Source organism: Chamaea fasciata, unplaced genomic scaffold (genome assembly GCF_029207755.1).
Source record: "Chamaea fasciata isolate MVZ Bird 193981 ecotype frontalis unplaced genomic scaffold, bChaFas1.0.hap1 SCAF_2, whole genome shotgun sequence".
In the NCBI taxonomy this organism is placed as follows: Eukaryota; Metazoa; Chordata; class Aves; order Passeriformes; family Sylviidae; genus Chamaea; species Chamaea fasciata.
In genome coordinates, this window is record NW_027094087.1 from 35,360,227 (window position 1) to 35,375,548 (window position 15,322).

Sequence of the window (15,322 nt, forward strand, 5' to 3'; positions counted from 1 at the left end):
ATAAAGTGTTACCCATACAGAAGCTGAGCCAGAAAGCATAATCTGCTTTAGCACAGAGCTAACTGCAAAACTAGCTGCTCAATATATGATAATGGAGCTGATACCTGTCAGAGGAGATGTAAAACCACAAACAACATAGTGATTAGATGACTCTAAGCTGTATTTTAAAAGCATGAGATATTAGATCCTGAAACTAGAGGAGAAGATCACTTTCTAGTTGTGGGTAACAGATGCAGGCATGATTTCAATCATCCTTTAAACAGCCAGAAAACAAAAAAAGTATGCAGGACCGACAATATCCAGCACCTATACATTTTGCCAACATTTTATTATAAAATCTATGCAGGCAGTATTAGAAATAAATCTTACTGATTAAAAAGAATCTAATCCTTTGCTGCACACCTCCAGTTTTACAGTGATGGATGAATGAGATCCAGTAGGAAAATAATGGTCCTTTCAGCCTCAAAGAGAAAAAAATTAAAATCAGTAGCTGTAATGCAGGCTCCCATCTCACACTGCAGTTCTATTTTGGCTTCTCTCATCTGGGCTACTTCGAGAATTTTCATCACTAGGAATTCGCCTATCTCTGGTTCTTCCCTTCCTCCCTGGATTTCAAATTAGGCAGAGCCAGAGGTAAAGAGTTCGGTGCCAAGTCTGGACACTGAGGAACACATTCCCATGTGGCTTCACTGATGCATCTCCACCCTGTTGCTCACCAAGTGCAACTCCTGAGCAGAAGCTGCCAAGGCAAAGACCAAACTCATTCTCACTAGTTATACATACAGTATGCCAATACACCACCTACTAGAAAAATGCTTCTCTCTGAACACTCACATGGATACTTGCAGATTCCTGTACAGAGTCTGTGCCCTGAGCAGAAATTTAGTGCCTTTCCCACTAAAATAATAAAAGGTATTCATTGGAAAGATGTAAATGAAATCAAATGCACCTCTCTAAATACAGGTGAACCACAGGCAGAAGGGTTGCCAAGCCAGCCTCTGCCTGTGTGTGCTGCAAAAACTACACTGTACTGCTCCCAGGCTTCTGCTAGGGATCAAGGGGAAGGTTTTCACCACAGTAAAGTGATGCTGCTCTATTAAGAGACACTAGAGTGGTGCCTATTTATGCCAGCGAAGTGTCTGATTCCTGTATAAATGCCCTCATCTCAGCAAAGTAAGGAAAAGGGAGAAAAGAAGGAATAAAGGAAGTTGGATTGGCTATTTGGATGGAGAAAAAAAGGTGCTCCTCAGAACCAAAAAATATGAAGCACCAGTTTCAATCTTTAGCTCTCCCATGGCAATTACAGGTAGAAAACAGCTGAGGGGAGGAGAAGGAAAGGAGAGCTTAAAAATGGGATGGTTTGAGATCATCCTCTACGGAACAAACTGAAAGCACACTACAGCTCCTGTAAGATTTCCATCTGCACATATCATCCAAGGAAGCAAAGGGCTGAGGGATTTGTTCTTACTCAGCTGTAGGTCTCATTCTGCTTTCAGTGGCACTAGGGCAAACAAGGGTGGCTCAAGGCAACATACTCAATGGATCACAGTAAACCAAACATACTCTGGGACCTCTAAATATGAATTTCAACCTGCTTTGTTGTAAAATAATCAGCCAGAGCATCTCAAAGCTTGAAGTATTTGACATTCAGGTCATGACAGTGCAGAGTGAGTGCACCTTCCGTGTTGAGTTTGTGGTATAGTAAAACTTCAGGTTCTGTCTGCTCCTGTTCATTGCCTTTCTTACTCCATGATTACAGCTGCATAAATGATAATTATTTTGCAGACTCACTGAATACTGAATTGATGCAAGATACAGAGTTCTCCACGTACAGATGTGTGCTTGCCAAAATACTGTGACTAACATCACAGCAGAGGCTGCCCACTGGTGCTACACAATTGTGCCAGTTTTTCCTTAGGTTAACTTCATTACAGAAGTAGAGTAGCAAGAGTAACACTCTCTATTTTAAACACAGAATCCCATTTCTGCAATGTATAATAAAATCTTTAATATGGAGTATTTTAACCCCAAAGCCATAAGAGTTGTATACCAACAAAAGCAAGAGTCTTGGTAATACACTATGTTTTGTCACTTGGATGAACCTAGAGTTTCATTTACTGATCAAGTGGAAGAAGTTCAAACATTCCACAGATTCTTCTTCCATCAGCTTTTAAAGCAATTGTGTCTCTCCCCAGCTATTTGTTTGATAAACAAACAAATCCAAAGAATCACCCCCACCACAAATATTGTGTGAGCACATTTGAGTAAAAGCACTGATTATTTGTTGGTATACTGCTGCATCCATTAGTCTTAAATAATCATAAATAAAAACATTTGTGCTATTCTTTGGTACATTTCTGTCTGTTTAAACCACAGCTGAACTTTTACGTTGTACAAACAAAAAATTGCACTTTTATCTTCTAAAGAGTCTTGCTCCAACAGACTTTCAGCTGAAGGATTCTTTATTGTACTCAAACCTTGTCCCATAAGAATTGCTGCTGTTGCTCAGTTTATGAAGTATCTTAGAGATTTTGTTTGGTCCACAGCAGAAAACTCCAATGGTCTTCCTGTGGGGAAAAAAAAAAAAAAAAAAAAAAAAAAAAAGGAAGGGAAGTTATGACATTGTGAATAAACAGTAATTTCCAATAACAGACAGAAGTGGATCCTTATCTCATGGTATTATACATAAGCCACCTACATATAGATTTTAAGGTGAGAACAGTTCACTAGATGATGCAGTTAGTTTTACTGAAGCCACAAAATCTCTCCCAAGTTTCCCTACAACAAACCTTATTATTTATCTGACTAAGAAAACTCTAAGGAAGAAGTGCTTCATCTTAGTCTCAAGATACCAAATGATGAAATATTACTATTTTCTACTCTTTTGTTTTCCATGATTAATTGCTTTTTTGTTAATAATATGTCTCACTGTAAAGATTTCCTTAGTGTAACTCATGAATTACACAAGCGTATCTAGTCACTAACAGTGATTTGTTACACTAATGAAAACAGAGCACTACTAACCCATGATTATTTCTGGCAGCAACAGAATAATTTTACTGCTTTACTTTCACATTAGCATGCAGTTTTTCCTTCAACATCTACATTGGGAAATCTTACAAAAAATCAAACACAGAGTATGATCCTTGTTCATCAGCCAGAGATCTTGGCCCAGGTTTTTTAGTTAACCTGACTTTTTCATACCACTCTACTGACAACAGCTCTTTGCTCTCTGATCACCCTAAAAATAGACTCTAAGTCAGACTCACATTCATACAACATTTGAGGGCTCAGAACCATAGCCAACATAAGAACATAGGACATCCACCACAGCAGGACTAAGCCATTCACAATATTCACTATCTCCTTTTTTTTTAAGATGTGGGGAGAGAAAGGAAGCAGAGCAAGACAATGCAGCGCTGCCTTTTCTGTATCATGAATAAAAAAAAAAGGCATCCTCTTCCTGCTGAAATTGTGCCACTATAGAAAAAGATCTTTAAGATTTACAAGGATGAAGAAGAAAGCACACAAGAGGGAACATGGTTCTAACTCTTGCCATCTACAGCACTCACCAAGGGGCTGGAGATTTGGGTTCTGGGCTCTGCTTCCAGGACTATTTTGGTATTTTATCCAGTAACTATTTAATATAAAACATTTTAACACATGCAAAGATAATCAAACTCAGTTTAAAGCTCCCTGTGCATGTGTTGGATGAGAGGAGGGAACTAATATAAGAAGAAATCTTTGGTGCACACATGTACATGTCAGGTGTCAGGCAGCTGCTGGAATAGCATGCCAGTGCACGCTGCACCAGTGCACAGCAATACTGGCAAGGTACAACTGAGCACTCAAATATCAAAAATCATCACAAAGTTATGCAGGTAACTGCAGTGGTGCTCTCACGCAGGCACCTTCCAACATGGATTTTAATTGCCTTCAATGACATCACCTCTCATGTCCATCCATGGCAAAGTCATAAGTCATACTTTTCTCACCCTTATGTTTATCTATGAAGCTTTCTTGTTCTGGCAGTACTCCTTTTAATGGCAATAAGTGTTGTGCTACTGGCTGAATTTGCTGCAATAATGAGAGAACTGTTTCTTGTTACTCTTAAATAAGATTCCTCAGCACTTGCAAACTCTGAACTCCCTCTAATCTATGCTCACTGGAGAAAAAGGATTCATGAGCTGCCAGCAGGACTCTGTCTTCTACTGTGTATTTAATTGAAAGAATTAATGTTGTTGTTGGGTTTGGGTTGTTTTTTGTTTTTTTCTTTTTCTTTAGCCTAATTAGTACAGTGAACTGACAAAATAAACCCCAAAGAGCTCAGCTGCCCCTCTCCCTTTCATTACATATAAACAGCCAACAAAGTAAATACACATCTAAGCAGCACATACTGCCAATGTACTCCCATCCCAGCAACATCTTTCCATGATATACAGAATTTTTAGCTAGTAATCATAATCATAGGAAGGTTAAATGACTTGACTGAAGTCACACAAGAGACCCATGGCTAAAGTCTCCTGAAACCCAGCTGAGTCTCTGTTCTGTTCAGTGAGCCACAGGCTCTCAGACTGCCTTCCTGGGATACCCACCATCAGCATCTAGTCTCGACACCCCTTCACACACCATCTACCTTCTTCCCCTGTGTCCCTGACTGCAGATACCTCCCCCATGCCTTGCCCAGCTCCTGCCTGGCTGCTGGAACACAAACAGAAAGGTGGCTGAGGAAAGCTACTACATATTACTGCCCTGAGCTGATGGGCATTAACTGGTTATCTATCACTTGTTTGGGTCAAAGGCTCACTTTGTGGCTTAGATGAAAACAGGCAGCTGTGTAGTCCTATGTCTGAAAATCTTCATTAATACCATTAACATGTTTACAGTGAAGGAAACTATGTTATAGGCCATTCTTTGTAATAACTATAAACTTCAATATAGAATTGACTCATTCAGAGCACTAAGCAAGTAATTCCTCAGTGTTTCTATGGGGCGAGTAGGTCAGCACATAATCTTACATCCGTTTTATGAACAGCAGGAGTTTAGAGAGAAACTAAATACTTTGCTACTTTGAGAGGACAGAGTCAGGACTTGAAATGTTCCTGTTTTAAATCCCATATTTGTTCCTAGAGAGAGGTTTCTCCTTGAGAGCACATGAGAAATGTATCATGGTGCTCCATGGTTTTTTCTCCTACAGGTATTCATGTCTTTTTCTAGGTCGTTCTCTACCTGCAAAAAAGCATGTCCATTTGACCTAAGCAAACTGAGCATGGTGCAAGCTTTTCATCCAGGACACACCTGGACAGGAACAAGGCTGTTACTCTATTCCTCCACAAAAAGCATGAAAGAGAAAGACCAGTAATTTATTATGTAACTGTTCCAATTCAGATTGCTGGGTCTGCAGGTGCAATATGAACTATGAACAGCAGATGGCATACATCTGCTCCTCTTTCCAAAAAAAAAAAAAAAAAAAAAAAAGAAAAAGAAAAAAGAGAGAGAGATCAGGAACCTGATGCTGGGTTGTTGGGTTGTCCCATGTCATGCTCTGAAGGTCTGGCAAAGCTCAGACACTTACAAATGCCCTTTGCTTATTTGGGACCCAAACAGCAACAACAGCAACAATTCACAAAGCACACAGCAATCAGACGGCTACACAGTGAGAGCTTTGCCAGCTGCCTGTTTATTTATATGCAGCTTTTCCTAAAATCACAAGATAAAAACTGGAAAATATCATGGCTGCCCATAAACAAGCCCAAGGGGATGACTGCAAATGTGAAAGTCTGAACACTGGCACCAGATGTTGAAAACAACTTGATTGACCTGTTTTGCTTTAGTTTGGTTTTTTTGGCCTCTGTATAGCAGCAGGGACACTTAGGTGGAAAGTTACAGAGGAATAAGACCTGAAATAAAGCTAGCAGCAGACCTGGAAATTGGGCTAGAGGGAAAAACTGAAGTTTCAATCTCATCCATGGAAATACAGAGAATAATCACCTACAAAAGGTAAATTTCTGCAGGACAGCTGAGGTTGTCAAAAGCTCCCCTATTGTGCATCATTACAAGTGAACTACATCTATAGGTACAGACCTATATAAATCTTGATAAAGAGATGACAAAGAGTGACAAAGCCTACATCTTAGCAAGGTAATCAAAAGAGTCAGAACATTATTTAGGTATTAAAGACATCTTGCTGGAAAATGGTGGCCAAATTTAAAGACCTGATGTGAAAATGCAGAGGAAACAATACTTAAAGTCTAACTAGGAGTAATGCAATGGAAAACAAAAAAGAAAAATCAAGTATGACTACTACTAATACTACTACTACTACAGCTAGTAGTGGCTTCATCTATATTATGTGCTCTTACGTCGTTGGAAGGAAGTGGTAGGAACCTCATCATTTTAATCTTTTAAAACTGCACTCACATATTTAAACAAAGATTTGAGAATGGAGCATTAAAGGTCAACACTCCACTAAGCAAAGATCTTTGAGCCCAGAGAGTCAGTTTGATTCTCTGAACTCTCTATTTCCCTTTCTTTTCCCTGGTTCTTTGCCCTAAACCACTTCTCTAAGTGTGAAAATTCTACTAGAGACATAGTAGCCTTTGGAGTATCCTGCTCACAATATCCTCTATGACCTGTATCCAAGACAAGTATTGTCAGCAGCTCACACTACCCACAGTGATACCTTTGGCACTCAGTATTTCTCAAGAGTCAGAGCTCAGTGTCCCCTAGTTATATCTAGCCTCAAAAGAGCAGAGTCAACAAACCTCTTCTTTCAACAAGCATTTCACTTTTCAAGTGCAAGAGAGGGCAAAAAGTTCTTGAGGGAAAGTTCTGCAGAGCACCTCTCAACCTGATGCATCCAGATTGCTATCAACAGCTATTCAGGGGGGTTTGCTCCCACACCACTGACTTTGCTAAGAGTGGATTAGGGAAGATTCACACAGTCCCTTCTTCCAGATCAGCTTTTGAGGCAATAAACTGTCAGTGGTGGGCAAAATACTCAACAAAGTTGGACCTGGACAAAGACATTCCATATGCCTGCCTTCTCCAGTTTACACTTGTCTTGTTTCAGACCATAATATGCTTTCCTAGTACAGTGGAAATGCATTGCCAGGTTTTAACAGAGAATAAAAAATAGCTAGAAATACCCAAAGATGATAAACCTTCTGAATAAAAACAATACAGGTAATTCAAATTCTTCCTTGTGAATTCTGTTTGTAAACTAGCGTTACAAATCATGAATCAACAATTTTTAGAAATGTAACTTCATATAAAAAACCAGCATATGTTGAAAGCAAGACATTGCCACAGACAAGAATATATGTAATCTCTGTGCAGTGAGATGGAAATCTGCTACTTTTATTTTCTGAGCCACTGAACATCTCAGCTGCATGAAAAGCTGAACTGCTTTGAGTGTAAAAAAAAAAAAAAAAAAGAAAAAAAAAAAAAAGAAAAAGTGTTTCAGTTTGTATTGGCTATCTCTCTCAGAGATAAATCCCAGAAATATTTTTATACAAAGATACCTAGAAACAGATATGCCCAGCCATGGAGCTGTGGCATCCTTCAAGCGGACAAGCACTTACCTCCTATTGCATTTTGCTATGTCATCAAACAGGAGTTTCCACCGGGGTCGTCCAATCAAAAGCCTGGAGTTTAAAGCTTGATATTTTTCACCAATTATTTTCTGCAAGAAACAAAAATTTCATTCTGCCTGATTTGCAAATTGCCTCATATCACCCAGGGCTCCCATTTCTGCTATTGGCTGATTTGTCAGAGTGCTGAGGTGTAAAACCTGAGCACAAGAACCAAACAGTTGTGATGAGAACTGCAGACATTTTATGCATCAATACCTCTGCTTAGTACCTTTTCAATAGCTCTCCTTGGTGTTCATTATACATTGTCCCTCATGCAGCTGATCATTAATTTCCACATTACTTTTAAACCAATTTACTTAAGCCATAAAACAATAACCATCCTCCTATTATTCATTCCCACACTGGCATTTGATGCTAAGCTGAAAGAAATGCTGCTGAAGCAAAAATCATATTTCTGACTGAAGTCTTTTTATTAAATCTTTGTACAAGTCACTACTAAGATGACTAGGTCTGAAAAAGTAACAAGGGAAATCTTACTTTTCTCCCTGAGAGTAGTTTGCCAGCTGTATTGAGCTGCTGTAACAGCAGAAAGAAGCCAAAACTGCTCCCTAGATGGAACCCACTCCATTCCAGAATGCTAACTCACCAGCATTTTGATAAGGTGAAATACCCTCCCATTGCAGGGCACAACCCTGGATTTGCTGTCCTAACTCAACAGCAAGAGGCAGAGAATTACACATTATCTAGGCTCCCACATACCCTCCCTTGTTGAACAACCTGAAACATTGCTTACACCAGTGCAAACACAGCCCTGGCCAACTCAGCCTCCTTTGGGCTTTTATAGACAAGAGGCACTTGCTGCAGGGTGGGCTCTTACCACACAGGCACAAGGGCTTCTCACAAAGGGAACGTGAAGTGCAACTGCCTGAATTTTGGCAGCAGTCAGCACTTTGGACTAACATCAGTGAACACACCACCTGTAAGGCCATAGAGACTTCACTCCTTGAGCAACCGTGAGCAGCATTTTGCTTCATGGTGGTTTTGTTCAAAAGGCACAAAAAAAGTGACTTTAAAGAAGGACTTCAACCAAAAAGCTGACTTAAATAAATTCAGCAGCTGCCTAATTAGTATCACTATGCACTATTGGTATACTGTATATAGTATCAGAAAACTCCCCTTGAATTGACTATTATTTCACTTTTCCTATCTCATTGCATTGTAGTCCTGCTTCAGGTTTTCATTTTAACCTAACAATTACATACCAGGTTCATCAATTAGGCATTTTCAAGCACTCCATTTCCATCAACATATGTTGACAAAACACATTTGTCATGGTCATAACTACTCTAGCTATCACATCATTTAAACTACAGGATTGTGCTCCTACCAGAGCTGTGAATGTTATGCTACCTCCACCTGATAGCAGACAAATCAAAATCCTTTGGGCATGGTTTTTCACTGCATTTCATGTTTTGCAGTAATTGTTAGGCTTGGCTCTGTGCCCCTTGTAGTCAATGGAAAGCTTCCTGACATGGCACAGCAAAGACTTATACCTAGGCTTGTGTGCTAAATAATGTAAAATGAAGATTGCAAGCATAAATAGTTACAGGAGATGCTAAGAGTTAGGGAATTAGCCCAGCCTCAGCATTGGCAATACATGTCAATTGACAGTTCAGTGTAATTTCCAGTCTCACACATCAAGAAATTTCTACCTTTCTACCTTACATATGAGATAATGAAATAAAAAGCTTTTAAAAATAGCTGGTATCTTTCAAAATATATATGGGAAAAGAATATTTGAGCTTGCAAGTTCCTAAAACTATTCTGGTTTGGTTCTTAGCCCAGAAACAATGCAGATTTCCCATCAAACACGGCCAACTGTCTGGTCTGTGGCCTGGCCTGGAAGGACCTTGTTCCCAGAGAAAGGAAGATATGGATTTCTGCCCATACCTAATCAAGTTAAGGGTACTGCACTTGACTCTCTGTGGGGATGAACTGGCTCTCTTGCTCTTTTAATGAATCAGACACCCGAGTTTATGGCCTCAACTCCTGTTTTTACCAGCTGCAGTAATCCCCTTCTGCCTTTGACTGACAGTTTGCATTGCCTATTACTCCAAGGTCTAGTTTCGTTTACAAACAACATTTGGCCACATACCTGTATTCCATCTGTTTGACTGAGGTACAGCTGGATATTTATATAGTCTGGCCGATTCTCCTGCCAAAGCTGGGAGGATGATAAAAAAAGCTAATGAAATAATATTCTTTTTCTTAATGTAAGTGTGAAGCCACTTGTGCCTACTATGCTGAGGGACATGGGTTTCAGCATCAATGAAGTAAGCTTTTTAATGAAGGGGATGTGCTTGCATAGCACATCATGCTGCATAAAAAATACTATTTTAGGAAGCTACATGGGTCTTAAAATACACTTCAAATTGTAAATCCCACTCCCCTCTCAATCTGCCTACTAGCCAAATGACTAAAGGCCACTCAAGGCTTCCCAGACTGCACGTGCTGCTTCTTCCATCTCATAAATTAGTCTGGACACAGGTAAGTGTCCAGGCTACTGGAACATGGCAACACTGCAATGAAACATTGGTGCACAAACTCAAACTGGTTTGTGCAACTCCAAGAATACATGAAGCCTGGATCAGGCAGCCCAAGATACTTCTGGAGCTCACTCCTTTTGAGCAAGGCTGCCATTCTCTACAGAATGCCAGGTGTGAGGTATGGGCTTACCCTGCATTTAAGTTGTCAGGATCCCTCCAAACAACACCCATTACCTTGTTATGCAACATACACAGCAGATCTGCAAACCAGCGGAAAGACTCAATGTCCCTGCACACCCAAATGAAGTAGAGTCTTCTGAGCTTGTAGCATTTCCAGCCATCCCTTGAAATCAAAATGTGTGGGTAGTTAAAAATTAAAATTTAAAAAGGAAACATTAATTAGGATGCTTTGTATTTATTAATGGAAACATGAATCTCCTTTAGAAGCTAATTGCTAAGTTGCTCTCCAAGCTGTGATACATCAGACACTGAATTGACCAACACGGCCTATTTGGATTATCCTGAGAATATTAAATATCTAGCACAGAACTAACAGCCACCATAGACACTGCTTCCACACTGGGAAATTGTCAGCTATACAGATGACTTTGGCAGCAAATATGGGTTCACGTATCATCATCAAACTTTTATTTCAAAGCAAAGGAGACATTCTAAGTTCAAGTGTATTATGTCAATGCTTTATTAGGTCTATAAAGAGGCCCGTAAGTGGAAAATATTGACAAATGCAATAATGTCAGGACTTAATTCTGCCTTTCTATGTGAAAGGCTCTGCTTGATTGTAATTAATACTGTAGCAAAATCACAAAGACCAAATCAAATCAGAGTTCCATTGTGTTACAGAGCTGTGTGATATATTACAGACCTCAGAAAATGCTGGTGGATAAAATGCAGCCATGGCAGATTCTGGCACTGCATTTAGAAAAACAGGACTCTGGTGTCAGATTTCTAATTCAATTAAAACACAAATAAGTACATAGGAAGGATTTGAATGAACTGGGAAAGAAAATAGAAATAAAAATATCGTGATGAATACTGAGTTCAAATAAAGCACAAATATTCAGGAAGAATTTTCTTAGTTAGCCAACACATTTTTTGTTGTTCTGGTCATTGAAATGGTCAGTGCATAGTTTCCTCCTTTTTCTCCTTGAATGATTTTCAAATAGAGAAGGCCATAGCCTGTTCACTTAAAGTGCCAATCCTAGGAGCCAAGCCTGGTCAAAAAATTTCATGATAAATCTCACCATACCCACTGTACCTTATTCCAAGCTCTAGAGTTGCTGGCATATCCAGCAAGGATATAGGGTTAATAGATCTATGCAAGTGATGGCTCCAACCAGTGTCTTTTCTCCCCATACCCCTCCCCTGAGGAGCAAGGATGGAGACATCAGCAGCACCTCAGCGGCATGTAGAACTGAAAACTCACCTTTCATGCAAACTCTCCGGAGAGAGTAAAAAAAGTGTTCAGACTGGGGAGTACAGTGTCCTTCAAGTTCTGATTTTCAGTTTTTTTATTTGTTAATTGCTGACTTTCCAAACACGATTTCCTCCATCTCTTTCTGACTGCCAAGACTAAGACAAGCACTTAGGAAGGGTCACAGTCTGGTCAGATTTGACAAGAGAACTATAAACAGTAGCAAGGAAAATAGGTGTCTTTCACAATAAAAAGGGATAAAAGAAGAGAAAAATGGAAGGCATTCTGTATTGAAATGCCCCAGTTCAGTAACAAAACACCACTCTCAGTGAAAAAACACTGCAGATGGACAAAGAGGCTGGACTGCAATACTTCATCAAAACAAGTCTAGCATATATTTAAAAGAGCCAGACACATATGCCTGGATCTATCCAGCAGGATATATTGTGCAGGAGAGGTGCAATCCCCCATTATAAGCATGTGTATGTAACATTTCTTGTCTATTTCTGTGCTACACTGCCCATAACAGTCATTATTTACAGACTCTTGTGCATAAAAGCCTCTAGCTTTCTCAAAAGTACATTACAATTTCTTGAAACAGGGCACAGGGTTCAACAGCTAAATGGAGGGAAGGGCAGGGGCATGAATCAAATTATGTACATACAACAGGAAAACAACAGAGCAGGAAACAAGATTTCAAGAACAAGCTTTGGATCTTTCCTAGACTCGCGTGTCCTTGACACAACAGGACTGGCCTGTGTGCTCTGCAGCGCTGGCACCATCAGGCAGTTTGCATGCTCATACCTGCCAAAATCTGCTTCCAAGCCAGGGCAAAGACACAGGCAGATCAACCACTAAACCAGTGCCTTGTTGATGTTTAAATACTGAGTAGGGAAGCAGACTAAGACTGTTACTTTTTCCCAGAATGATTCCTTTGTGTATTGTACAGTGCACAAGGGCAAGAGTGGCTACAAAGGCAGGTTATGGAATTAGCTCCTTGGAAGTCAATTTATGGCTCTATGCACGTAAATGGACATTGCAAAATCCTTTGGACACTACCATTTTCTTGCAGTGTCTGTGCAAATTCCTACTGCCTTGGATAACACACTGGGAGACGAAAACATCTAATTACCTGCTGCTGGCCCGTCTTTGTGTTCTATGACATTTTTTGCTAAACACTGTCAGGGATAATCCATCACAAGGAAAACAGTCATTTTATCCACCTGAGCCCCAAGCTTACAGCAAAAATGTACCCTGGTTTTGAGAGGGTGATCCATATGCTCTCAAGAAAAGAAAATGAGGGAGCCCAAGATGGTGTTTGGGGGCTGCAGCACTATGAGACACACAAGGCTAATAACTTTCAGTAGTACTTGGCACTGTCAGGTCCAGCCCAGGCTAAGGACAGAAGAATGTGTACAGCATCTAAATTCCACACTTCAACTTCACTTTGAAGTTAGAGCTGACCATTGGCATGTTCATCTTGCAAGAAATGCTTTAATTGTGCATTGTAAAGCTTTCCCAAAGCCAGTTAGCCTCTCAGCCTCTCAGGGAAGGTTTGCTGCTTTGTCTGACTGTTTATACTGGGCCTTTGAAACAGGGGTGTTCAACCTGTGACTGTAGACCTTAACCAGTAACTCTAGCAAATAAAAAATAAAACCAATAGCAATCATAAAAGGAAGCCTATTTTACACAGCATAGGATTTAGTGGGAACCATGCTGTCAATGTGACAGAAAAACAAGAGATGAAAAGTTAAATCTTCATAGAATATCAAAGACATTACATTAAAATGAAATTTAAAAATAGAGAGAGAAACAAGAAGGGAAAAATAGAAAAATGCATACCTAAAATTTAAACTTTTCAAATGGGGTTAAACATCTGCATGCTACCTCAATTCAGATTGATCCCCTTCTATTAAAATCTCAAACTTAGACATTTAAAAAGTCAAACCAGGAGAGTTGATCCTGCATTTCCAGCAGAAGGATTGTCACAATTGTCTGACTCCCAAGAAACTGTTACAGTAAGCAGCCTCATCTAAGCTGGGACTCGGGAAACAAATCTTGCTGAAGGGCTCTGACTGGATTAATCAGAGGCTTGGTTGGTGGCAGGATACAAAGGCTGGTGAAGCCATCCCAGTTCAGGCGCATCTCTGGCACATCTCTGCCACAACTCTTTGGTTTACAGCTGGTATGAGAGGATTTATGCTATTTAGGGACATCCCAGTCGTCTACATCTTTTCAAGGAATCATTCACTTATGCCAGTGGAAGTTTTCTAAGACCCTCAAAGCCTTTCTGACATGCACTGTTGCTGTAAACTGGGGCAAAATGGCTTTAAAGGCTTAAACTCACTTACAGCAGTGTGTTGAGCACAGATGCAAATGGTGTAACCCCAATACCTCCAGCCACGCAGAGGCTGACCTCGTAGTTCAGGGATTCCTCAAAGGGACTTCCAAAAGGTCCATCTACATACAGTCTGCATAAAGAGCAAAAAAGCACGTTTTTAGAGGAAACTGTTAAGATCAGACAAAGGTAAAGAGAAACAAGCTGGAATTAAAACCCTACAAACAATTTGTTATAAATTTTTTATTAGTCTTGGGATGCAGAATGTGAAAATATTTTTCCTGGAAAACTTTATGTAGACAGAAATGAATGTACAGGTGGTAAGAAAAACTGTTATCTAAAATCTCTTGGCATGTTCCATGATTAGACAGGCTATTTTTCAATTGAACAAGTGGAGGTGACTAAATTATAGCTTCCTATTTTGTCTGGTGTTAGAGGGCAAAGAAAGGGCTGTACTAGAAACAATGACTTGGTGGGTCATCCGTAGGAAAGAAAGTAGTTTGGCCTGCCTAGGAGGTTCATCTTATACACATTTTCTGAAGAGGGAGAAAAACTGCCAAGCTTTCCCCTTTGGCTCATGCCTATCATTATTAAAACCATTTTATCCACTGATTTTAAAGATTATTTAGGCGATTGTGTCCCATTTCCAACCCGTTTTTAACACTTCAGATACTACTGGATAAAATCTTGACTACAATTTAAAAGTCAGCTTTAGGTATTTTCAAGAGTTTGACCTCCTACAAGATCCTTCCTACACTGCTGACAATTTGAGCAAGGTCACTCATGGACAGCTCAAAATTTATGGGCTGTAAGATTTCACACCTCTATTCTACCTATGGAAAACCAACTGTATATCTTACCTCAGTAACAGATTCATCTTTAGAAACTGCTACGAAGAGAACTTGAACAGGACATTTACTCAAGGCCTGTTCTGTGTATGAGTGGCTTCCTGGATCAGCACGTTTTAGTTAACTGCTGAATACAGCCAAGTGTGGTGGGACCAGCACTGTGTGCAACAGCTCAGTGTACAGCCTTTGCCCACAGGTCTGCTGACCAAGAGCAAGCTTTGGCCTGAGTCCACTAAAAAGCTCCAACACACATCAATTTCACGCATGCACACACACTGGTACGTATTGCACAACTAAGCTGCACATACTCCCCATCTAATGAAAGGGCCTGAGCTTCTTCTTTACAACAACGGACGGGGAATTAAAGGTAGAGAAGACATCCCTTTTCCCAGACAAAGCCTTCCAAACTCCATCTGATTAATTCCTTTGGAGGGCTAGACTTCAGCCATAACTTAAGTCCTTGGTCTGATCTCATTTCTTTTAGCTTTGTAATCTGATCCTTGGCATCATCTTACCAGTCAAGACAACATCTTGTCTGGGTGTCTTTGGCCAATATAGTCCGT

General features: G+C 40.0%; 1 protein-coding gene across 1 annotated transcript in view; it reads right to left on the minus strand.

Annotated features, from left to right (window-relative positions):
- Positions 1–1,033: 1,033 nt before the first annotated feature.
- NOX4 (NADPH oxidase 4) overlaps positions 1,034–15,322 on the minus strand; it is a 108,691-nt gene continuing 94,402 nt past the window's right edge. The window contains exons 14-18 of the mRNA XM_066177407.1: positions 13,925–14,044; positions 10,376–10,484; positions 9,751–9,819; positions 7,584–7,684; positions 1,034–2,567 (exon numbers count right to left, since the gene is read on the minus strand). Coding sequence (XP_066033504.1) covers positions 2,447–2,567; positions 7,584–7,684; positions 9,751–9,819; positions 10,376–10,484; positions 13,925–14,044 — 520 coding nt within the window. The 3' untranslated portion in view covers positions 1,034–2,446. The remainder of the gene's footprint in view (positions 2,568–7,583; positions 7,685–9,750; positions 9,820–10,375; positions 10,485–13,924; positions 14,045–15,322) is intronic.